The 22,777-nt window shown below is 38.0% G+C and overlaps 1 protein-coding gene across 2 annotated transcripts in view; it reads left to right on the forward strand.

The window, feature by feature from the left end:
- LOC129779254 (katanin p60 ATPase-containing subunit A-like 1) overlaps positions 1-21,968 on the forward strand; it is a 54,431-nt gene extending 32,463 nt beyond the window's left edge. Inside the window, exons 2-4 of one of the 2 annotated variants that reach the window (XM_055786641.1) lie at positions 8,877-8,956; positions 19,664-19,923; positions 19,990-21,968. In XM_055786641.1, coding sequence (XP_055642616.1) covers positions 19,741-19,923; positions 19,990-21,471 — 1,665 coding nt within the window. In that variant the 5' untranslated portion in view covers positions 8,877-8,956; positions 19,664-19,740 and the 3' untranslated portion in view covers positions 21,472-21,968. The remainder of the gene's footprint in view (positions 1-8,876; positions 8,957-19,663; positions 19,924-19,989) is intronic. The other variant, XM_055786640.1, reaches the window with a different exon arrangement.
- Positions 21,969-22,777: the final 809 nt, after the last annotated feature.

Consider the following 22,777-nt stretch of genomic DNA (forward strand, 5'->3'; position numbering starts at 1 on the left):
ACCGGCTTTATCTTCAATACGATCGGGCTTAGATGGCTTTACGTATGATTTAACAGGGTGTCGACTGCCTTGAAAATCAGGGAATTTAAACAATGTCAGGGAAAATAAGGGAATATCAGGGAATTTCGTAACCAATTTGGAAAAAATTAAAATCCGCCATGTAGAATTTTGATTATTGCAGTAATTAGAAAGTGAAGGATACCAAAGAAGTTGTATTTGACTAGTTTGACTCTATGTAGGCTTTTCAGTATATGTTGCTTGCTTTTGCCTGTAGGTAAACTTAGTCCTTGCGAAGGGAAATAAGAAACCGTCTACTTTTGCGCTGTTTTTACTGGCATTTGGGATCAGTATCTGCAGTTCAGCTTTAAACTATTCCCAATTCCAAAAAAAATCTTTAACATGACGTCAATGTTCTTGGGATGTTCTCAAGCATCAGAGAACAATTTCCAGCTTCAAAGAAAGTCTGGGAATTATATATTTGAACAAACTTCTTCTTGTGCCGATGAGCGGTATTAACGTGAATTGGTCATATTACGCGAGCTGTAACTGGTCTTTTAGAATGGAGAAGAAAAACTCATGAATTTGGGTAGCTTCGAATTGCATATTTTACCCGGTTTATCAAAGGATTAATGGATTCAAAAAAAAACTCGCCAAAATTGACTTGACATATCATAAAATTTCGTCTGAGATGCGAAGTATGGGTTTTAAAGCTTATGAAGCGTTTATGTATCCTTGATCTTTACATTATTGATTCCGATAAAAAAAATGGAAGGAAAATGGTTCGAGAAGCTTTTGACTATCGACTATTTTGATATTTGACGGTTTTTTGACGTGTCTGTGGAACTCCAGCAGACTTATCACTGAAACAAATTTGCTCACTATGATCCGAAAAATGAACGACTGGAGCATTTTTTGTAGGACATGTTTACGGTACTTCTTACCAAAAAATGGTAAAAAGGGGGGGCTGCCATACAAATGAAACACAAATTTCTAAATTTCTCGAGAATTAATCAAGCAAATGTAACGAAATTTGCCGTGTGGAGGTTTTAGGGTACAATAAATGATTCTATGGTGGTTAGATACCCCTCTCCAAGGGGAGGGGGGAGGTGTGCCATACAAATGAAACACAAATTTTTGCATCACTCAAGAATTATTCAAGCCAATAAAACCAAATTTGGCATGTAACATAACGGAGAAATATGTTATTTGCAAGTGGTTGAAAAATCTTGAACGAGAATTGTGTCTGAAAATAATCTGATATTACAATGTCGAGTTTTGGTAGAAGTAATAGGAATTTTATAGTAAAAGGTAATTTTAAAGGGTAGATTAGAAGATCAATCAATGAATAATTCAACGATTGGACCCATGAACAGCGCTTAGTAAGAAACGTGGATGTGATAACGAAAAATAAATTTTGGGCGGGATGAAGTTTGCCGGGTCAGCTAGTGTTTTTTAAAATCATGTGCGAGGAAACGGTTGTGCTATGCGACTAGTTTATGATGCTATACAGGCAAACCTGTTTTTTGTGCAGTCCATTCTTTGTTTGTGCGACTCTTTTTATTCGCTTTTATTATGACATCGGGTCTTGAATCACACAAATTAATCACGCAAATAATGAAATCGCACCTGAACAGTCACACAAAATCAGGTTTTCCTGTAGTTCACTTTGGAAGGATAGCATCAAAAAGAATGTTGAGTTAGTTAATTCAACTAGTTTTAAAATCTCATTTTCTTTATCGTCATATGAATCAAAATTAATGAAATGGCTACGGGAAGCAGAAGCGAAATCTCTGTAAGTAAAACGAAGAAAATTTTGGAAAACGCCCAGAAGGGTGCCGAAATATTGCAAGATAAAGCATTTCGTTAAAATCGTGACAGATTCATTAAATTGATCCGAATCAAAATACACTAGTATTTAAGACTCCTTCAAAGTAACTTTGAATTGTATTAGTAAATTCAATTTTTTAAACTTTACGGCACTTTTCAGTCGTCGTGTAACTAAATTAAAAATCACAAACAATTCATTTATTGGATAATATCGACAAACGTTCTTAAATTTCATTGTTTAGGCTAACTAAATGTTTTAGGATCAACAGCTTAAGTTCTATTGGAGAATTCGATTACTAGTCTACATCCGCAATTTCTCTGGAAAATTACTGGAAAACAGGGAATATCAGACAATTTTTATTAGGATTTTGAGTCGACACCCTTTTTTATAAATCGCTATTTTTTATTGAATAAAATTTTACCTTCAGTTCAAAACATCACACTTTATGGATTATTATGTTTCTCCATGTCAAGGTCATTTGAGACACAACGAAGGATTCAACTAAAAATTGTCTGCGCATTTCGAGAGAATCTTCTTCTTGAATGGCGTTAAGGTTCCCTGTGGAACTTTTGCCGTCTCAACGTATGCATTAACTAGCGTCATTTATTAATACTTAGTTGAGATTTCTTAAGCCAAATAACACGCCTTGAATGTATTCCGAGGGGCAAGCTCTTGAATACGCGTGACTACAGTGCAAGTCGAAGCAAATTTCTTTGACGAAAAATTCCCCCGGCCAGAACGGGAATCGAACCCGAACACCCGGCATGATAATGTGAGACGCTAACCACTCAGCCACGGGTGAGAGAATGAAACAAACGAATTGAGAGCAAAGTGTGTTGGGTTTGTTTCATTAAGTGTCACTGAATAAAAGTCTTGACAAGCTTTGAGATGTCTTCAATTTTCCAAAATGTAGAATGAAGTAATCAGGAAAAAAGCCATGATACTATCAAATTGTCAGCATTGTATGTATGATTTATCAAATAATAATTGAAACTTGCGTTATGATGTTATTCATTTTCGTTCAATATGTAAACACATTTTTTCGTGCCGTATAAAGACGTTCGAAAAAATCACCATGTCACGCAAGATGTTCCAGTCTTGAGTATATCACCCGATCGTTACTTGTTCAATTTTTAGATTTTCATTTTAAACCCTATACCTTTTCTTTTAAACGTTGTTCTACACTAAAAAATTACATCGGAAACTGCCTCGTAGGAATTTGTATTCTTTCTTTAAAAAAAACAGGTGGACCATTTTACGCGTCATGCGCGTATTATATCTCTCTCCCCTAATCTGGGACAGCCCGCCAATGAGGGCAGTAAAAGTAACCATTATAAATTCAGCTTAAGGCGCTAAACACAAAAAGTCTTCAACCGCTCTAGGGAAGCGTTCGTTGTGACCTACCTTACAGTGGTGATGTATCTATCGTCGAGGGATGGTTTTGCGTTCATGTTCCCTTCAGTTCATGTTGGAGAAAACTCATTCTACTTCTAACAAACCGATCTACTGAAAATCACGACTTGATCATTCGGCGCACGCGAATCGAACCTACGACGGTCGCGCAGTGATCTAGTGTAGTTTATCGCCGGAGGCGAGATCGCGTGACTCGTCACCGGGAGGGAATTTCAGTTTGTTTTGTTTTTTTCCTGTACGCGCGCGCTGCAGGGCAATTATTTTCGTGAATCACAAATCCCGCCCGCCATCTCTCTCTCTCTGTCTTTCTCCGGAGGCAACGGTAAAGATGTGGATATCACTGCGGAAAAACTTTTTGAAATGCTTTGTGTTTTATGTTCTCATTAACTGCTGCTGCTGGGCTTTAGGAAATGAAAGCAAATTAATATGTCATCAGTTGATTAGATTTTTTCTCGTTTGATTTTCGATAATTATCGCTAAGTTACGAGGGTTATGTTGCACCGGTTTTTATTTCACGTAATATAGATCGTTATCATATAACAGTTGATCATGAGTTTCAGCTATCTCAAAACATGAGTATTCCATTGCTTTCGAAACATAGGTTTTTCGTCCATCATTTTTCTCAAGCGAATTACCGCTCCATGTTATCCATGTTAACCAAGAAGTATTTCTCGAAATTAGAATTTGATTTTACACCCTTTACTTAGCAGTCAACTACTCATTGAAGGCGTGTTATAATCAGAGATGCCAACCTTGCTGATTTTACAGGATTTTCCAGACTTTCTCGCACGTTCCCTGATATCCTTACGAATATTAAATATTATCTGATTTTTCAGAAATGATCCTGATTTTTGTTCTTTTTATCTTATCAAAATGGAAATTATTCGTAAAAATATACTGAGATCCCTGTCAAAGTATTCATGGTTGGAAATGAGAACTGTCATAATAGCTCTCCGGTCCGCACATGCATAACACTTACGGGAACTGGGAGGAATGTTATCACCCTAAGGAACATGCCCATTTCCTGTGTCCACATAGCACTAATATTGCCGTTCTTCGAGGAATATTGTAGTTCAACTTATTGTACTGCCGTTCTACGCACAGTTGTCCCATGTTACATTTTGACAATTTCCACTTTTCTTCATAAAACGAAGTTTTTATGCCTAGTCTTCCGGAAAAATAAAAAAAAAGGTTATAGTTTGTTCCCAGCTTTAAAAAAAACAACATCAAGCTCAATTGTCCCATGTTAATATTCTATTCATAACTGTCCCACCATATATTTTTTGTAGATCTATATAAAATAAATCGGTTCAAGAACAACAGTTTTATGTCACGTTTTCAATAGGAACAATGTACTCATTTCTGGTTTCGAAGAACGAACTAATTCTCAAACAAACAAAAAAAAGTTTAACAGAACACGTGTTAGCGAATGCCTTATAACAACGAGTATTTCAAATCACTCCCTTCGTCAAAAAACGATGTTTTTATGCATAATCTTTCGAAAAACACAAAAAAAATATTGCTTGTCCCCAGTATTTCAAAAAACAACATCAAGTTCTATTGTCCCATGTTGATATTCTAGGCATAATTGTCCCACCATGATTTTTTAAGCCTATGACACATTTCATTAAACAATAGTTCTTTCCTAATAAAATATCCAGTGTATTGCTAAACCGAAATGCTTAAAGCTTCTGTCAGACAAATATGCTAGAAAACTTTGAATGCGTTTTTCTCAGTTGCTGTTTTTGAAACATGGGACAACTATGCGTAGAACGGCAGTGTAGTTCAAGCTAGTAAGCTAAATTTATGCGTGTTTTCTTGTCCAAAGGGCCTGGTCGGGTAAGGGAGTAAAAAGTGCCCCCAAACCAAATCACCAGCTGTATGGCAAATATTATCTAGGATATTAAATAAGAAATTTTGGCGGTTTATTTGAACCCCTATGTAGTTTAACATAGGATCTATAGTGGAAAACGTACTTTTTCATTCATGTCACGCCATCCTCAAAAGATTCGAGATAAAAATTTGAAAAAAATACTGAATGTGTGTGAATCTTAATACGGTGTATCAAGAAAAAATTTAAATGTATATCTACGGCTTTTCTAGGTATGTGTGATTTTTTCAGTTTTTACTCAGTGTTGGGCGGTACAATAAATTTTTTTTTTATATTTCCAACGGGTCTGGCTGGGTAAGGGAGTAAAAAGTACCCCCAAACCAAATCACCAGCTGTACTGTATTGGGTACTAAATTAAAACATTTTGGCAGTAGTACCATATATTTGAGTCCTTATATGGTACACCATAGGATCTATGGTGAAAATGCACCTTCTCGTTTTTTTACGCCATTCTCATTAGCTTTGAGTCAAAAATAAGGAAAAAATACTGAAAGTACATCTTACTAAAGGGTGTGCAACATAAAATTGCATCACGGAAAAAACGCTGTAGAAATTCGCCCAGTAGACCGATCCTTTTGAAAATTTTAGACAGTAAAATTTTTATTCATACTTCGAGCCCAAGCCCGTATGCTCGCACCTTCCTCTTTACCCCGTCCATATGGTTCTGTACAACGTCAGGTTGTAGTTTTTTTTAACAGAAATCCATTTTCTCTTGAAGTCCGCCTCCGATTTGACAACTTTTGGGTTCTTCCGGAGGGCCTGCTTCATAATCGCCCAATATTTCTCTATTGGGCGAAGCTCCGGCGCGTTGGGCGGGTTCATTTCCTTTGGCACGAAGGTGACCCCGTTGGCTTCGTACCACTCCAACACGTCCTTTGAATAGTGGCACAAAGCGAGATCCGGCCAGAAGATGGTCGGGCCCTCGTGCTGCTTCAATAGTGGTAGTAAGCGCTTCTGTAGACACTCCTTAAGGTAAACCTGCCCGTTTACCGTGCCGGTCATCACGAAGGGGGCGCTCCGCTTTCCGCGAGAGCAGATCGCTTGCCACACCATGTACTTTTTGGCAAACTTGGATAGTTTCTGTTTGCGAATCTCCTCCGGAACGCTGAATTTGTCCTTTGCGGAGAAGAACAACAGGCCCGGCAGCTGACGAAAGTCCGCTTTGACGTAGGTTTCGTCGTCCATTACCAGGCAATGCGGCTTCGTCAGCATTTTGGTGTACAGCTTCCGGGCTCGCGTCTTCCCCACCATGTTTTGCCTTCCGTCGCGGTTAGGAGCCTTCTGAACCTTGTATGTACGCAGGCCCTCCCGCTGCTTGGTCCGCTGGACGAATGAACTTGACAAATTCAGCTCATTGGCGACATCCCGGACCGAACTTCTCGGATCACGTCTAAACTGCTTAACTACGCGCTTGTGATCTTTTTCACTGACGGAGCATCCATTTTTGCCGTTCTTCACCTTCCGGTCGATGGTTAGGTTCTCGAAGTATCGTTTTAGTACTCTGCTGACCGTGGATTGGACGATTCCCAGCATCTTACCGATGTCCCGATGTGACGAGTGCACAGGATTAATTCACGACGCTCTTTTTCGTTCGACGACATTTTTACAAATTTACGAAAAATTGACAGTGAAGCATGGCCAACGTGATCTATACACTCTTATCTGATTATAAGCGAAAGCTGAAGATATAATTCCTACAAATTAAATTTCTACAGCGTTTTTTCCGTGATGCAATTTGATGTGACACACCCTTTAAGGTGTATCGATAAATATTTTCAAACAATTTTTTCATCAGAAAATCAAATATTAAAAAAAATTAAATTAGTGTTTATTTTAATTTTAAATTAAATTATTTTTTTTTTCATTCTGAGATTCAGTTGTATCCAAATTTCTTCCTACGTCTATTTAGAATGTTTAGAATGTTTTTCGCGGTACAAAATATATATATATATATTTTCAGGAATTTCGAAATTTTGAAAAAAAAATATTACTTTGAGACCTACTTTTGCTCTATTTTTTATTAAAATGCATTCGTATGTGTTGTTTTTTCCACATGTAGCGTAATTTTTTCTTGAAGTTTTAAGATGATTGCGTGAAGAAAAAATATGTTTTTGGCCTTTGGGCATTTTTAGCTTATTTTGAATTTAGAGACCCAGTAGAGTAATGCGGGGCAAAGGTACGCACCTAACTGTTCTCGTCCAATAACTCTTGAAATAAAAGCAAATAAAATTCCGATTGCTTACCAAATTGTAACTATATATATATAACCTTCGAAACGTAGTACAAGCATTTCTCGAGTTGTGTTTGTAATTGGACAAATACCTATTTTAATACAAAAAGACAAATGCGCACCTTTAACCCATAGTGGGGGCAAAGGTGCGCACTTATTGAATTGAACTTCTGAGATAATTTATACCAAAAGTAAATGGTTTATCATCAGAAGCGGGAGAATCATCATTACTAAAGAGTGTAGGCATCGTCCAGTCGGCAGGAGGGGGGTATTCTATGGTTTTTTATGGTTGGAGAAGAGTGGAAATTTTTTAGAGAAGGAGACTGACAATTTAAGATATCTGAAAATGTCCAACATTTGAAACAGAATTCGTTTTTATTAACTAACTAGTTGACCCGGCGAACTTTGTCCCACCCATAATTGATGTATTGATATAAAACATTTTGAACACTCAAGTTCCCACAGAAATTATTTTTATGTACGTAATCTATACTCGCGGTATTTAATTTCTTTTTTGACATATAAACCTGATGCAGACTAAGACGCATCAGTCCTGGTACTGACTGTTTAAATTCGTTTCTCCGTTCTTGAGTTAAATCGTGAGGAACGGACACCAAATCATTTTTATTTATATAGATCAAGTTTATAAATACATAGTTACCTTCACATGATTTATTTGAAACTCATTGTTGAAAAAAACAATATTTATTTGAAGTTTATTGTGAAAACATAAACATAAACGAAACATAACCGTTATTGAATTGAACGCATGGGGAAAATAAAAACATTTTTCATTTGAAATTCATTTTGAATTATTTTTAAGTAATTGTTTATTTTTTTTTCCTCATCTTGGATTCAGACGCTTTGCCTTGGAGCGCTGATGCTTCGTTGTGCTGTTGTGGGGTTCGAAGAGACAGAGGATGGTTCCTCATGAAGCTAGAATCAAAATCTCTTCCTGCCAGTTTTGCAACTTGGTTGAATTCGTGCTGGAGGTTGTTGGCTTCCGTAAAATCAAACGCCAGACGCCGTAAATTTTTGAGAGTCATACCATAGAAAGCTTTGTCTAGTGCCCTGCAGTGGTCTGCCAGATCCTCAGACTGCTCACTCGTAAATACCTATCTGAACCGCCCTAGGTGCTCGCTGACACATCCCAGCAGAAGTAGAAATGTCAATAAAAAAAGATTCAAATCGTAAATCACTTTCTGATATGAGCCTCTTCCTCAGAGCTGATACAGAAATACCGAGGTCTGCCGCAATCCGACGCTTCGAGACTTCCTCCCGAAGCCTCTGTCGGGCCATTTGAGCATTTCTAGAGAGCATTTCTGGAGTGCATTTCTTCAAATCAACTTTCTTCTTGTGGGTCCTGTTAAAAAATTTGTTGAAAACGTTTGATAAATGTTTTTCAGAGCAAAACGCTAGTGCGAACTTTTACCCCACAGCCACTGCCCATTTTTGCCACACAAGCAATTTTTGAACTAATCAATTTTTTAAAGAAAGCTCTTGAACTTTTCCAGAAAAACGAATACGCACTATCCTCTACCATAGAATGAAAATTTCCTTGATAGTGTAGTTTCGAACTTCCCAGTTTTTTTAGGTAAGTAAATCGTCATCTCCAAAACTGGAAAAGTTAGATCAAAACATCGCAAAACTCTTTTTACTTCATAACTTTTTGCCACTTTCATGAAATGTATCGTGTTTATATGTGTGAGCTGCTGGTGTAATAATGTATCAAACGACTACACTGTTGTCAAAATTTTATGCTCGTTTGCTTCAAAAAGGTCAATGCGCACTTTTGCCCCACACTATTCTACTGCTCTGATATTTATTTAAATTTTGTTTTTTATATGTCTAAATTTTGTCGGTATATTTAGAGCAAAGATTTTTTTCTCATATCTTGAAATATATTAGATTATCTCAGATTCAGAGTAGTACAAACTTTAAAAGTGATAGTAGAGTAAATATATCTATAACCGAATTAAATGATATCAAAATAAAAAAAATCATCCACTGGTTTTCCTTACCAAGTTATGATTGATCGTTTATACTTTGGAATGATCAAAGTATGAACGACGAATTCAAAATATTGCTGAGTATTAATTTCTCTTCAATTCACTGTAGTGATGTTGTAGATTTTGGGAAAAAATATAAATGATCAAAAGATCCCTGCAAAGTTCTCTCAAAGGCAAAAACTTCAACTCTATGGCCAGCATAAAAAATAAAGAAACACGCACTTTCTAGGAGGACAGTATTTTTAATCTGCGTGAAAGACGGCGAAAGATTGTAGAATAAAATGATAAGAATGTACAATGTAGAATAAAATTGAATATATATATAAAATAAAATTGATGCTTTTCCGGACTTTCCGGACAACCCAATATGAGCTGTCGTGATTTTTTCCTGATTTTTATTTTCTTTCTTCCTGATTTTTGCAAACAATAGTTGGCAACCCTGGTTATAATTATATTAATGAGGTACTACTTAATAAAACATCACACATAAAACTACGTTGCTATATGGACGTCAGTACCATTTTTGGTAGTAGGGGTCTCCTATTCTATGGGACACACTGTATGTAAACGTTTAAATCCCAAATATCCTCATCCAAGAAGACGTTATTTTTACAGCTGACGCATTATTGTCCATCCTTATTCCTCCACATCTCGGCGATTATCCATCGTTAATTCACGTCACGTACAAGGGGTAATTACGAGGAACGAGGCGTACTTGTACCTCAACCGTGTGTAGTTGTGGCCCAGCTAGAGAAACCTGTTTGTTTTTTATAGCTGTCGATTCTCGCCTCTCACATGAGTCGCGCAGATGGATGATTGCTCGATTTTTTTCCCCTTTCTGCTTGAGGTTACTTTTGCTCTAACTTGCGGGACTTAGCTCGTAAATCAGTTGACGCTTGCATTGCCGCGCCAGCGCTTTGATTTTGGGTTCAAAGAAATCGTCGTTCCTTTTCTCAACCTCTGGTTGGAGTATTCAGAAGATTGCCGATTTCCCCGCGCCCGCAGGGGACCGTCTTTTGACTTGAACTTGACTCGGTCGCAGGTTGACCCCATCCGGCGCGGCGGTGTCAGGACAGTACACACTGAGAGGGTAATCGGCTAGAAAGTCACATGGATAAACGGTGTGGGTTTGCTTTTTTCTCTACAAGATAAATTAATTGGCGAATGAACGTTGGTGAGTTATTGAACTTGGACTGTGAGGAATTGCAATAAGCATAACGACAGAGGCGTCTTCAAATCAAAACCGGTTTTGATTCGATTTACGGGAATTATGCGACTGCTACCTGACTGCAATGAGTAGTCACCATGGCCATGGCCGAATGGTTAGCATGCGCACATGTGGTAATAGGAGTTACGGGTTCGATTTTTGTTCTGGCTGTGGGTTTTTTCGTCAGAGAAAACTCTTCCGACTTTCACTGATAGACGTGTATTCTAGAATTTATCACTCAGAGTGCAATCAAAGTGTAACGTTCGGCATAGAAATCATAGAGACACTCTTCACTTCAAGATAGGGTAATCAAAAAATTATCATCCCGGTTTTTGAGTTAAACTCCAAATGGAATTTCGCTCTCAGATATCAATTCAAGTAAATGAACAAAACATAATATCAACTTCAGCGTACCGTTTGAATGAAAAACATGAAAGCGTTCGTTTGTTTATCAGTACCGTAGAATTGTTTCTCGTTTGGCACACGTTTCACTGTAGAATGCATTCCATCACGAAACTTAAACAAGTATCGTTCAATCATATGATTGTCAATTCCTACCGGCATCAGGAAGTTATCTACAGTACCAGCAACGTCAGTAGAACAGATTTGTTGAAAAACTGACCAAAGATAGAATATAGGTATTTCCAAGAAAACAAATATACCAACATCGACGAGATTGCTGTAGGTAATGTTCTTTGAGATGCTCATCTCCGTAATTTTGCAAATAATCTCCAGGAGAAAATACTGTCTGTTGCAGGGGTGGGCAAAACGGTTCATTTCAGCGAGCGGCTCAGAGCGGCTCGTTCATTGAAACGGGTCTTGTTTTAACCGCGACTCTTTTTTGAGCCGAGATTCTTTTGAACCACGGCTCTTTTTTGAGCCGATAACCTTTTGAAAAGCGGCTCTTTTTTGAATCGCGGACCTTTTCAAACCGTGGTTCATTTGTAAAGAACCGTGGATCGTACAATTGTTCTAACGAACCGGCTCAAATGAGCGGCTCGTGAGTGCTCGCCCATCTCTAGTCTGCTGCGTTTTATGCCACGCTCTCGAGCTCTCTCTCAATATTCCCCTCTTTCGTTCAATGCAAGATAACAAATATACACTGTAAATCAGAAGAATGTACATTCGTGTTTACTTGAACCCTGCATCCATATATTTTTTCACTACAAGTTCAGTAGGGAAATAATCGTTGAGATGGGTAGATTCGGATCTGTAGTAGCACGTTAGAATCTATTTGAATACTTGTTAGACTTCTATCATCTATGGAAACATCAGGATTCTCTGGTATAACATGGGAAAAATCGTTCGGTAGTGCAGTAGCTTTATCAGATGAACTACAATTCTCCTGAGTTTTTTTTCCTAGTCGCGTTCGAACGAATTGAGACATTCACCAATTTTGCTGACTGTTCGTCACGTCAAATCCTCGCCTCCCGGGAACAGTCCCAGTAAAGCGATAGAGATCTGTTCCCAAGCTACACCCAAACTAGCGTTGGCATAAAACATTTCATCTTTGGCAGAAATGATGCCATTTCGTGTGCTGGAGGGTTAAATGCGCAAATAATGAACTGTTTTAAAAGCTTAAAAATGGTTTGTATGTATGCGAGCAAACATCTCTTTCTGTTTTCTTTTCTCATTTCATTTGGGATTGTGCCAAAAAAAGTCCATACGACGTCAATGGGGATCGAACCAAGGCCGGCTAGAATGCAAAGCTATTTTACACGACCACGCTATCCATATAGCTGCCAGCGCTGTTATATTGAAGCGTGATAATATTACACCTCATCATAAAATGAGGTTGGAAAGTGTTCACTAAGTGTGATTTGGGGCTTCGAACTGTTTCGATAGCAAAGCTCTTACATTCTACATTAGAAGTTTTTCATTTGCTGGTATATTTTAGGTCACCACAAACTAACACAAAGATGGTCTTTGATAACCTTGGTGCTGAGATGGTTCTCATCAACAGAGAAATATGAAGGTCGATGCTTGACAATCAGTCAAAAGGTTGAACGTCCGTTAATAAAAAAAATTGAACTGCTTGGTACCAAACCAGCACATTTCGGTCAGGTAATCTCATCCTGTGTATGTCAAGTTGACTGGTTTGCCATCTTCAACTATATCCAAGACACCTGGCGTCGGCGATATTGTGGTCAACATTCTGAGAGAGAGAGAGAGGAGATCTGGCGTAGTGGAAACATCCGTTCCTCTCACGCTAAAGGTCTCGAGTTCAATTCTCACTCTGGCATCCTTCCAAAAGTAGAAGTAAAGTTAGCTCGTCACTTTTCTTTCATTCCCACCAAAAGTTTTGAAAGTCACTATAATACCGAAAAAAAACTTCCTGAGAGGCACATCAATAGCAGTCATACTTTCCCATGTAATTGACAGGATCCACGAAGCTTCTAACCTTACTGACATTGCTCAGTCGACGGAAACTCAACACAACATCTCTTCTAGCTTTCGAGGATAGAATAACTGTGGAGCTTATACGGCATCCTAGGAATTCGAAAATTTCACCTCTCTCTTGGTTTGAAACTACACCGCTCTTAGATAGTTACCTCATTCAATTGTGGATGGGGCTCCTTCATTGTATTTCCTTCCGCTTCTACGCAGGTATCACAATAGTACAGCATTCTCGTTACATTCGTTACGCAATTGAATCGGATGTCTCTGTGTAATACTCCCAACCATACGGTCGACACTCTCCCCGACAAGTATTGGTGACTTCGTCGAATTTGTCGTGCCCTATTTATTTTCCATTTTTTCGTGTCAGTTTCGCTCTGTCGCTTTGACAGCTTTAAAACCCGAGTCAGCGGTCGTGTGAAGGCTGTCACGAGCAGGCAGTAATCGTAGAACGCATGCATTCAGTTTCATTCCGACTTAGCAAGAATGCTGTACTATTGTAATGCCTGCTTCAGTATCGCTTCTATCCGCATCATTTTCATCGGTACGCCATAATGTATACAAAAATTATTAAGGACAGCATCAATGTATTGGTCATATAACGATTGCATTCTGAATCAACAAAAGCGTCACAACTGAACAATCGAAGTAGTTGTAGGCGAATGAGCAGAATACATGCATATGAAGAAGTAATCGTAACAGTTCGGCTGAAAAGTTTAAAAAGTTTATTAGGTAACACAGTAAAATTATTTTTTTCTTGCAAAATTCAATTTTATTATTCAACTTAATTGCCTTTGAGGGTGATACTTTTCGATACTTTCGGGTTTCTTTCGGGTTTTCTCCAAAATAGGTCTCAGTTTCGGTAATCACTTCATCATTGGTCTTAAGACGCGTCCACATTACGCCAATCGGCCTTGGCCGCCCGGTAAAGCCGACTAAATGTGGACGTACCGCCTGGGCTTGCCGACGTGCCGAAAAACGACTCGATTCAAACCGAACCCAACCCGAAACGAGTGGGTCCGATTCGAGAAAGTCAAACCAAAACAAAACGAAGTAAATTAGCGTTGACAACATTGTGCTTCGTGTGTTCGTGACGGCTTCGTGCATCCGATGGGACTTCGGCTTCGTGCACCCGATGGGGCGTCCACATTACATAACGAACCGAATACAGGCCGATCGGCATCATTCGGCATAATGTGTTCGCGCCTTTAAATTTCTTGCCAACGAGCATTCTCTTCAGGTCTGCGAACAGAGAATAGTCGCTGGGGGCCAGATTTGGAGAATGCGGTGAATGCGGAAGCAATTCGAAGCCCAATTCATGCAATTTTGCCAACGTTTTCATTGATTTGTGATTTTTCCAGTTTTATTCACAATAACAAAAGTTGCTTCACTCTCAATGCTGCAACTAACGAACGAATCGACCGATTGCTGTCAAATTTTGACACATATTGAAAGATGGTGCTTTGTGATAGTCAAGTAGATTTTTGCATCTAGACGTCAACCTTATGAACTTTTCAGCCGAACTGTTATGAGTACACGACGGTAACTATAAATGTTGCATGACATTCTCTCTGTAAACACAAACACAAACGTCAACTGACTGGAACCTAGCCTCGAGCAACAACCTTTGCGTTCCAAGATTTATCCAAAGTCATCTTTTACTTAGATTTCATGTTCGACTAAAAAAGATCCGTTGAATTTGATCAATTATTTATTCTGTTTGAAGATACGTTTCAATACGGATACGGAAAATTCATCATGTAGTGCAATGATTTGAACAAACCAAATACACACCATTACCATCATCACCATGCCAAATTGATGTAGACGATGTGGATAATGCAACTGATAATGCAAGTCTACGCTTGGGATTCCTACCGGAACGGCAAGTCATGCTGTGAAACGGACGTAGCTGAAGGAAGGAAAGATCCGCAAAAGAGGAAGAGAGAAGGAGAGAGAAAGAAAGGGAAAGAAAAAGAGAGAAAGAGAGAGGAAGAGAGAGAGAAAAAGAAAGAGAGAAAGAGAAAGAGAAAGAGAAAGAGAGAGAGACAGAGAGAAAAAGAAAGGGAGAAAAAAAAAGAGAGAGAAAGAGAGAGAGAGACAAAAAGAGAGAGAGAAAGAGAGAAAGAAAGAGAGAGAAAGAGAGAAACAAAGAAAGAAAGAGAGAGAGAGAGGGAGAGAGAGGAAAAGAGAAAAAAAGAGAAAAAGAAAGAAAGAGAAATGAAGAGAGAGAGAAAGAGAGTAAAAGAGAAAAAGAGAGAGAGAGAGAGAGAGAGAGAGAGAGAAAGAGAGAGAGAGAGAGAGAGAGAGAGAGAGAAAGAAAGAGAGAGAGAGAGAGAGAGAGAGAGAGAAAGAAAGAAAGAGAGAGAAAGAAAGAGAGAGAGAGAGAGAGAAAGAAAGAGAAGAGAAACAGAGAGAGAAAGAGGAGAGAGAGAGAAAGAGAAAGAAAAAAAGGAAATGAAAAAGAAAAACCGAGAAAGACAGAACTGCCTAAAAAAATGTGAATAGCCCATACAAGAATCAACACTTCATTAATACATCGCAAGGTGTACACTTTCGCAGGGAAACATTTTTCTCACAACTACTGTTCCATGTTTTCTTTGTAAAGAAATACTAAATAAGTTCAGTTTAAAGTCAAGATAGCAATATAGATAACGAAATTTTAGATCTTATTAAAATATGGACTTTTGTCTGCATTTGACATGTTCTTGACATGTTTTTAAATAGATAAATGTTTGCAAAACATGTCAATCGCTATAATTCGCACACAAAAATGTAAAACAATAATAGTAATTTTTTTCAAAGAAAACATCAAACTCTTTCCCTATAAAAATGCCCCTATTCCGACGAATGAATGACTTGTTGGTTATTATATGGGCTTTTCATATATACATCCGTTCCATGCCAAACGATATAGTGGTTCTCAGATTTTCGCGAAAAGCGGTAGTTTTGTTCTTTATCGCAAAATATAAGACCCGTATTTTCTAATTTTTTTCATTGGGTGCCCATTTTCATTTTTGGGTGTACCGAAAAATCAACATTTTACCAAAAATGACTTCTTTTTATAAATTCATAACTTTTGAACTACTGGACCGATTTAAAAATTTAACAAAAAAAGATTACACTTGAAAAAAATTTTGATTTTGTTTTTGTAATTATTGATTGTATTTTTTTTTTTGCTGTTTATATCGCTTTGAACTAGAGAGCGCTATTTTTTTAAATTTTTCTCCCGAAAGCTGAGATTTTTTTTTACATAATAAATCCAAAAATCGGAGAGGCGTTATTTTTTGTTTTTAAGTTATGATTTTTCAGAGTTAACAGATGATCCAAATATCACTTTTTTCTTTTTTTATCCACCATAAACGTACATAACTTTTGAGCTACTGAACTGGTTCAGATGTTTGACATATCAAATTACAGCCTATGATAGTCTTTGGAAGCGTGAGGTCCAAGAAAAACGCGAAAATCGTTACACAGAGGCGGAATAAACGACCGGTAAAGTTTCGGGGATCGAACGAGAGTAAAACACATGTCACTCTTCAAACAATCCGAAGCTAATTCTATTTCGTATACAACACAGATGGGTTTATATAGGAGTGCAAAAACAATAGGGAATAGGCAGAAGGCACAGAATTCCAGCAAAGATACGTAAGGGAGAAATAGAGGAAAGTTAACAATTTGCGATTTAATCTTTTGTTGGTGGACACAGTCTGTTTCTTCTGCTGCTGCTGCGAGTAAGGTAGAGTCGCTCATTCTGGTGCGAACAGTCTTCTTTACAAAATATTAAACTTGCAAAAAAAAAGAATTTTGTTAAAGATAGAGGGCGCCATGTTTTTTTTCTGGGAAGCTGAGTTTTTTACATAACATATCCAAAAATCAGAGATGTGTTCTTTTTCATTTATGAGTTATGATTTTTCAAAGTTAATCGATGGTCTAAAAAATCATTGTTCCCCTTTTTTCCAAAAATGACAATTTTCAAAAAATCATTCCTTTTGAACTACTGGACCAACTCACCGTACGATAATCGACATATTAAATTGAAGTCAATGAGCTATTCTTCTTTGAAAAAATATTACACCTACGAAAAAAATGAATTCTATTCGAATACACTAGTCGCATAGGAATGTTGAACGAAAACTGAAAACATGTTATGGTTGAAAAATCATAACTCAAAAATGAAAAAAAACACATCTTTGATTTCGGATATGTTGGATATGAATATGTTTTGGATAAAGTTCTTTATCAATCTCCTTCTAAATGCAGCCATTCTCAAGATATTTGAAAAAAACATTTTTAATTTATTAAATTTGAAAAATTATTTTCGACGAATTTTGTGGAACATCGAATTTTTATGAATTTTCGAAACATGGAATTTTTGTATGTTAACAATTTTTTTTAGGCACAAGTTATGAATTCTGATGTAATTAAAAACAAAAAAGATCTTCATCAATCTCCTTCTAAATGCATCAATTCTCGAGATATTTAAAAACATATTTCTAATCTATTGTCTTTTCTCTAGTAAATAAGCTACTTTAATATGTTTGTCGTATTATACCGCCATGTTCATGAAATTTTATGCATTTTCGACGACTTTTCCAGATACATATGGTAAAAATATATGTTTAGGAGTTACGTTGAAAAACAGTTGAAAACATGTGGGTTAATACAAAACGTAGCGAACATTATCGAACTTCAACGCTTTTTTGTTTAATATCACATCAGGATTCATAATTTATGGCTAAAAGCGATTGTTAACATACAAAAATTCGAAGTTTCGAAAATTCATAAAAATTTGATGTTCCACAAAGTTTGTCAAAAATTGGTTTTACCATCTTGGACTTATTTTTTAAATTTTCTGCATGACTTCTTTTTTATATGAAAAAAATTTAAGAACATTAAAAAATATGTATTTTAGATATTGTAAATTTTTTTTTTGTAAAAAAAAAATTTGTTTTTGTCTTTCTAAGACACTATTTCACATTTGATTTCACACACTTGAGTCAAAAAATTCCCAATTACTGTGGAAAACTCATATTTCCTTCAACCCAAACGGAATACAAACTTTCGTTCGAATCAAAAATACAAGTTTTACAGTTTTCTGTATTTTTAGTTCGATTTCATTTGGAATTGCACTTATGTAAGAAGTCCTCAGATTTACAAAAAAAAAATATAAAAATATAGCGCCCTTGGTTCCGAGACCATTAAAACTATAAAAAAAAACAGATACAACCAATAATTACGGAAACAAAATCCAATTCTTTCGCAGATATTTTCGAAAAAGACCAGCTCATTGGCTTCAATTTTATATGTTAATCATCTGTATCGGTTCAGTAGTTCAAAAGTTATGAATTTTAAAAAAATGTTATTTTTGTAAAAAATGATAAAATAATATTTTTCGAACCACCCTAAAATGGAATTGGGCGCCCTAATGAAAAAATTTAAAAAATACGGGTCTAAATAAACCAACACTTTTCGCGAAAATCTGAGAATCACTTTATCGGTTTGGCATGGGATGGCTGTATATTAGGGTGCCAATGAATGTTTGGAAAAATTAATATTTTGCATATGGTATATTATCGTGCAAATCAACATTTCGTAACAAGTTCCGATTGAAAAATCGAGATAACTATTTTTATTGGCACCCAAAACGTTTCGTACTCCGAAAAAAAACGAAAAGTCCCAGATTGCCGATTTTTGTAAAAAAAAAAAATTTTCGAGATGACACTAGATCTCGACGTTTCATGCATTTTTAAGGCATTCAACATCAATATTTTTTTTTCGAAAACCCCGATTTCATTTACTCCCCCCCTGGGTGATTTTTCGATTTTCAAAAAGTTCATGCTTTGAATGCTTTGCGCCACTTAAGTCCGATTGAGCTGAAATTCGACATACGGTGTTTTTTCGAGGTGGTGAACATTTTTTATGTGGTAACTTTTTGAAATTCGAGATGACCATTTTCATTGGCACCCTACTGTATATATATATTTTTGAAGAATGGTAATGGTAATTCAACATGTTTTCGGGAAAAAATAATTTTAATTGTTTAAATAATGTTTTTCCCAATAATTTTTTTTTTATTTTTGTTTGATATTTTTAATGAAAACTTGAACGATTCCCTACATTTCATACTTTGATCTAAAATCTTGTAGGTCTTATAATTTTTGAACTTGAACGTTCAGTATGCACATTTCTACTCGCATACTCACTGAACCAACACTGAAGTTGTTGGTACTATTTTAAGGGTGTTGGAGGCCCTATCAATTCAATACTCTAAGTTATCCAGAAATATTTCTAAATGGAGAATAAACCAATTGATTCAAACGCATCGTAAATATTAAGTTTTCTTCTCTCAAGCTGAACATGCAGGCCAGACAGCTGTAAATGTGAATAGAGTTTATGGTCCTGATACAGTGACGGGCAAACATACGTATTTTTGGTTTCAATCATCTTGTTTTGAATGCTCAGCGACTATATATGCACGAAAAACATCGATAGTGACATGTATTTTTCTTACAACCTAATATGTATAAAAACATGTTGATAGAAAGCCAGAAGCTAGAGAGATGTATCAGCTCTGGTGGAACGGTTTTCTGTTCCTAGTTCAGTTGTCCATGTAATTCACACAGATAACATATTTTCAACAAATCTTGAATCTAAGATCTAACAAACTTTTTTCTCTTGATTTCAGCTCCATACTGTCATCCACACAATCCTCCACGGTTAAGAATCGCTTTCCTCTCGGGCACAACTCACACGTATCGAGGAATGACAATTGTAATGGCTGGCCTAACGACGACGGAGATCTGTGAAAACACCAAAATAGCCCGTGAAATGGCCGTCATGGGGAACTACGATTCGGCCGGAATTTACTACGAAGGCGTATTGCAAATGTTGCGTAAGCTTCTCATGGGCATCTCGGAACCAATCCGGAAAGGCAAGTGGGTGATGGTAAGTATCGCATCGATGTTAAGCATCTTAATCGACACAATTACCCCATGAATCATTCATTTACAGATCCAGCAGGAAATCAACAAAGAGTACACACAGATGAAACTCATTCAGAAGACGCTAACCGAGATTACGATGGATCTGCAGAATGCACCTCTGCAGGCACGCATTCGGACACCGCTGCACGAAACGGCCAACAAAGATCCGGCCGCATGGTTTCGTGCCGACCCAGATATTTGGGCGCCACCCAACCCGAACCGGGATCCGGATGTTTGGGGTCCACCACCAATGCCATTGGAGCGAGAGCATAACACCGGTGGCCGGACAATTGCCTCGCGCAGTCAGAGTCGTTCGAGCACGGCACTCAACCGGAAAGCGGAGGTGAACAGGAAGAATGCGGTAACCAAATCGGCCACCTCGTCGGTGATCTCTAGTAGGAGGACCGTAAGCTCAAGCGTGCGGACAAATGGAAAAACCGCGACGTTACCCCGGAGCAAAGGGAAGCCTAGTGCGAATGCTGCCGGGGACACTGGTAGCGAGGGTAGCAAAGGAGAAAAGAGCGACAAAGAGAAGAACGATGACGATAAAGAGGATCAGGAGAATCAGGAAGAGCCGGAGCGAAAGTTCGAACCGGCAAGCCATGTGGATGTAGATCTAGTCGACATGCTGGAACGTGATATTCTACAGAAAAATCCCAACATTCACTGGGACGACATTGCGGATTTGCATGAGGCGAAACGTCTGCTTGAAGAAGCGGTTGTGCTTCCCATGTGGATGCCTGATTATTTCAAAGGAATTCGGAGGCCATGGAAAGGGGTACTGATGGTGGGACCGCCCGGCACCGGCAAAACAATGCTTGCGAAGGCTGTGGCCACCGAATGTGGCACCACATTTTTCAACGTTTCCTCTTCCACGCTCACATCAAAGTACCGAGGAGAGTCGGAGAAACTGGTAAGATTACTGTTCGAAATGGCTCGTTTCTACGCTCCTAGCACCATATTTATCGATGAGATCGATTCACTCTGCTCGCGGCGAGGATCGGAATCGGAGCATGAGGCTTCCCGCCGTGTAAAGTCAGAATTGTTAGTACAAATGGACGGCGTTAGTAACGATGAGGCCACCAAGATAGTGATGGTCCTAGCGGCAACCAATTTCCCCTGGGACATCGATGAAGCTTTGAGAAGACGTCTCGAGAAACGTATCTACATCCCTCTGCCGAACAAAGAAGGTCGCGAAGCGCTGCTCAAAATCAATCTCCGGGAGGTCAAGGTGGGCGAAACGGTGGATTTGAACCTCATCGCAACCCGACTGGACGGTTACTCTGGAGCGGACATAACGAACGTCTGTCGAGATGCGAGTATGATGTCAATGAGGAGAAAGATTGCCGGCCTTAAGCCGGAACAGATTCGTCAACTGGCGAAAGAGGAACTGGATCTGCCCGTGTCCAATCAAGACTTCACCGAGGCTATTGCCAAGTGCAACAAAAGTGTGTCGAAGGACGATCTTATCAAATATCAGCAGTGGATGAGAGAGTTCGGCTCGTCGTGATGTTGCCCTCAAATCCCCAGCCCGGAGAATCGTGCAATATTCACTAGGTTTTTGTGTTGTCCACACCGCCATCAAGACTCGAATTTTGTTTTAACCGTATATTTGTGCGTTTTATAAGGTTCATTTTTAAACAAATACTTTTAATTTTGTCTTCAGTAACATTTTCTTTCATGCCCTCGCTGGCGTTTGTTGTCAGAGGTTCTGTAATTGGCATTGAATCCTGTATCCCCTTGAGAAGTAATGATATTTTGTTTCTCCGAGAAGAACTACAATATTTTACTTGTTCTCGTGTATCTTATTTTATTTTAGATGGTCCTCGCGTAAATGTTCTTGCCACTATACGATGCGAACATCACGTGGCGAGGCGTCACCATCGCTATATTTTGCTCTAATCGTTATGAATTGCTAGTTTGTAGTCTAATTAATCTTTATACTTTAAAATCTAATCAAAACCACTAAAATACATCCAATTACATAAGGCTAATTTTATTAATATATTTTCAAGCGAAAAATTTTGTTCTGCGAAAGAAATCCTTTGAACAATCTTACTCCAGTTTGTAATTCAACGGAACGCGAATTAGAGAGATCACTTATCAGAACGGTAGTCCTTTCCAGGAACGAATCGTAGCGAAACACTTATTAAAAACTCGCGGGTACGTACTTACGGATAGTGTGTGCTTATAAACGATTTACAGTGGACAACATGAGAACAAAGAATGAATGAAGATGATAAACCATGAACTAACTCTAAAGTAGAAGATAGCAGGACGAATGTAAGGTTTGATTCAGTTAGAATCCAGAATCACTGTTCATTTGATAGCAGCTGTCGTAGTAGGCGTACTTGAATTTTTTGACAGCGAATTGTTTGGAAAACCTGTATTTTTCGACGCTGAAAATTTCCACGTTGATCCGTTTTGTTTTGAAAAAGTTGTGTAGGATGGAAACCGAGAGAAAAACACGAAAAAATCGGTGTGGCCAGGTACTGAAATTGCGAAATCGCTGAAAATGACAAAATCGACCGTGTATGATGAGCTGAAACGTTGCCATGAACCTACAACTGTTGTCCGGATGAATCAGAGGACGCGTCGTAGCGGAACTTACGATCAGAAGCTCAGATTAAAGGTATTGAAAACAATTGAGGCAAATCCGGGACTCTCGGACTACGGCATCGCCTAAAAACACAACTCTAATCGAAGTACCATCCGGAGAATCGTAATTTACGTGCCTGTAATTAACCAAACTGGACGCTGAAGCCAAATCTGGTGACCAAAAGACGAAACATACGTGAAGATGTATTTTGAACAGC

This window comes from Toxorhynchites rutilus, chromosome 3 (assembly GCF_029784135.1).
Source record: "Toxorhynchites rutilus septentrionalis strain SRP chromosome 3, ASM2978413v1, whole genome shotgun sequence".
Classification (NCBI taxonomy): domain Eukaryota; kingdom Metazoa; phylum Arthropoda; class Insecta; order Diptera; family Culicidae; genus Toxorhynchites; species Toxorhynchites rutilus.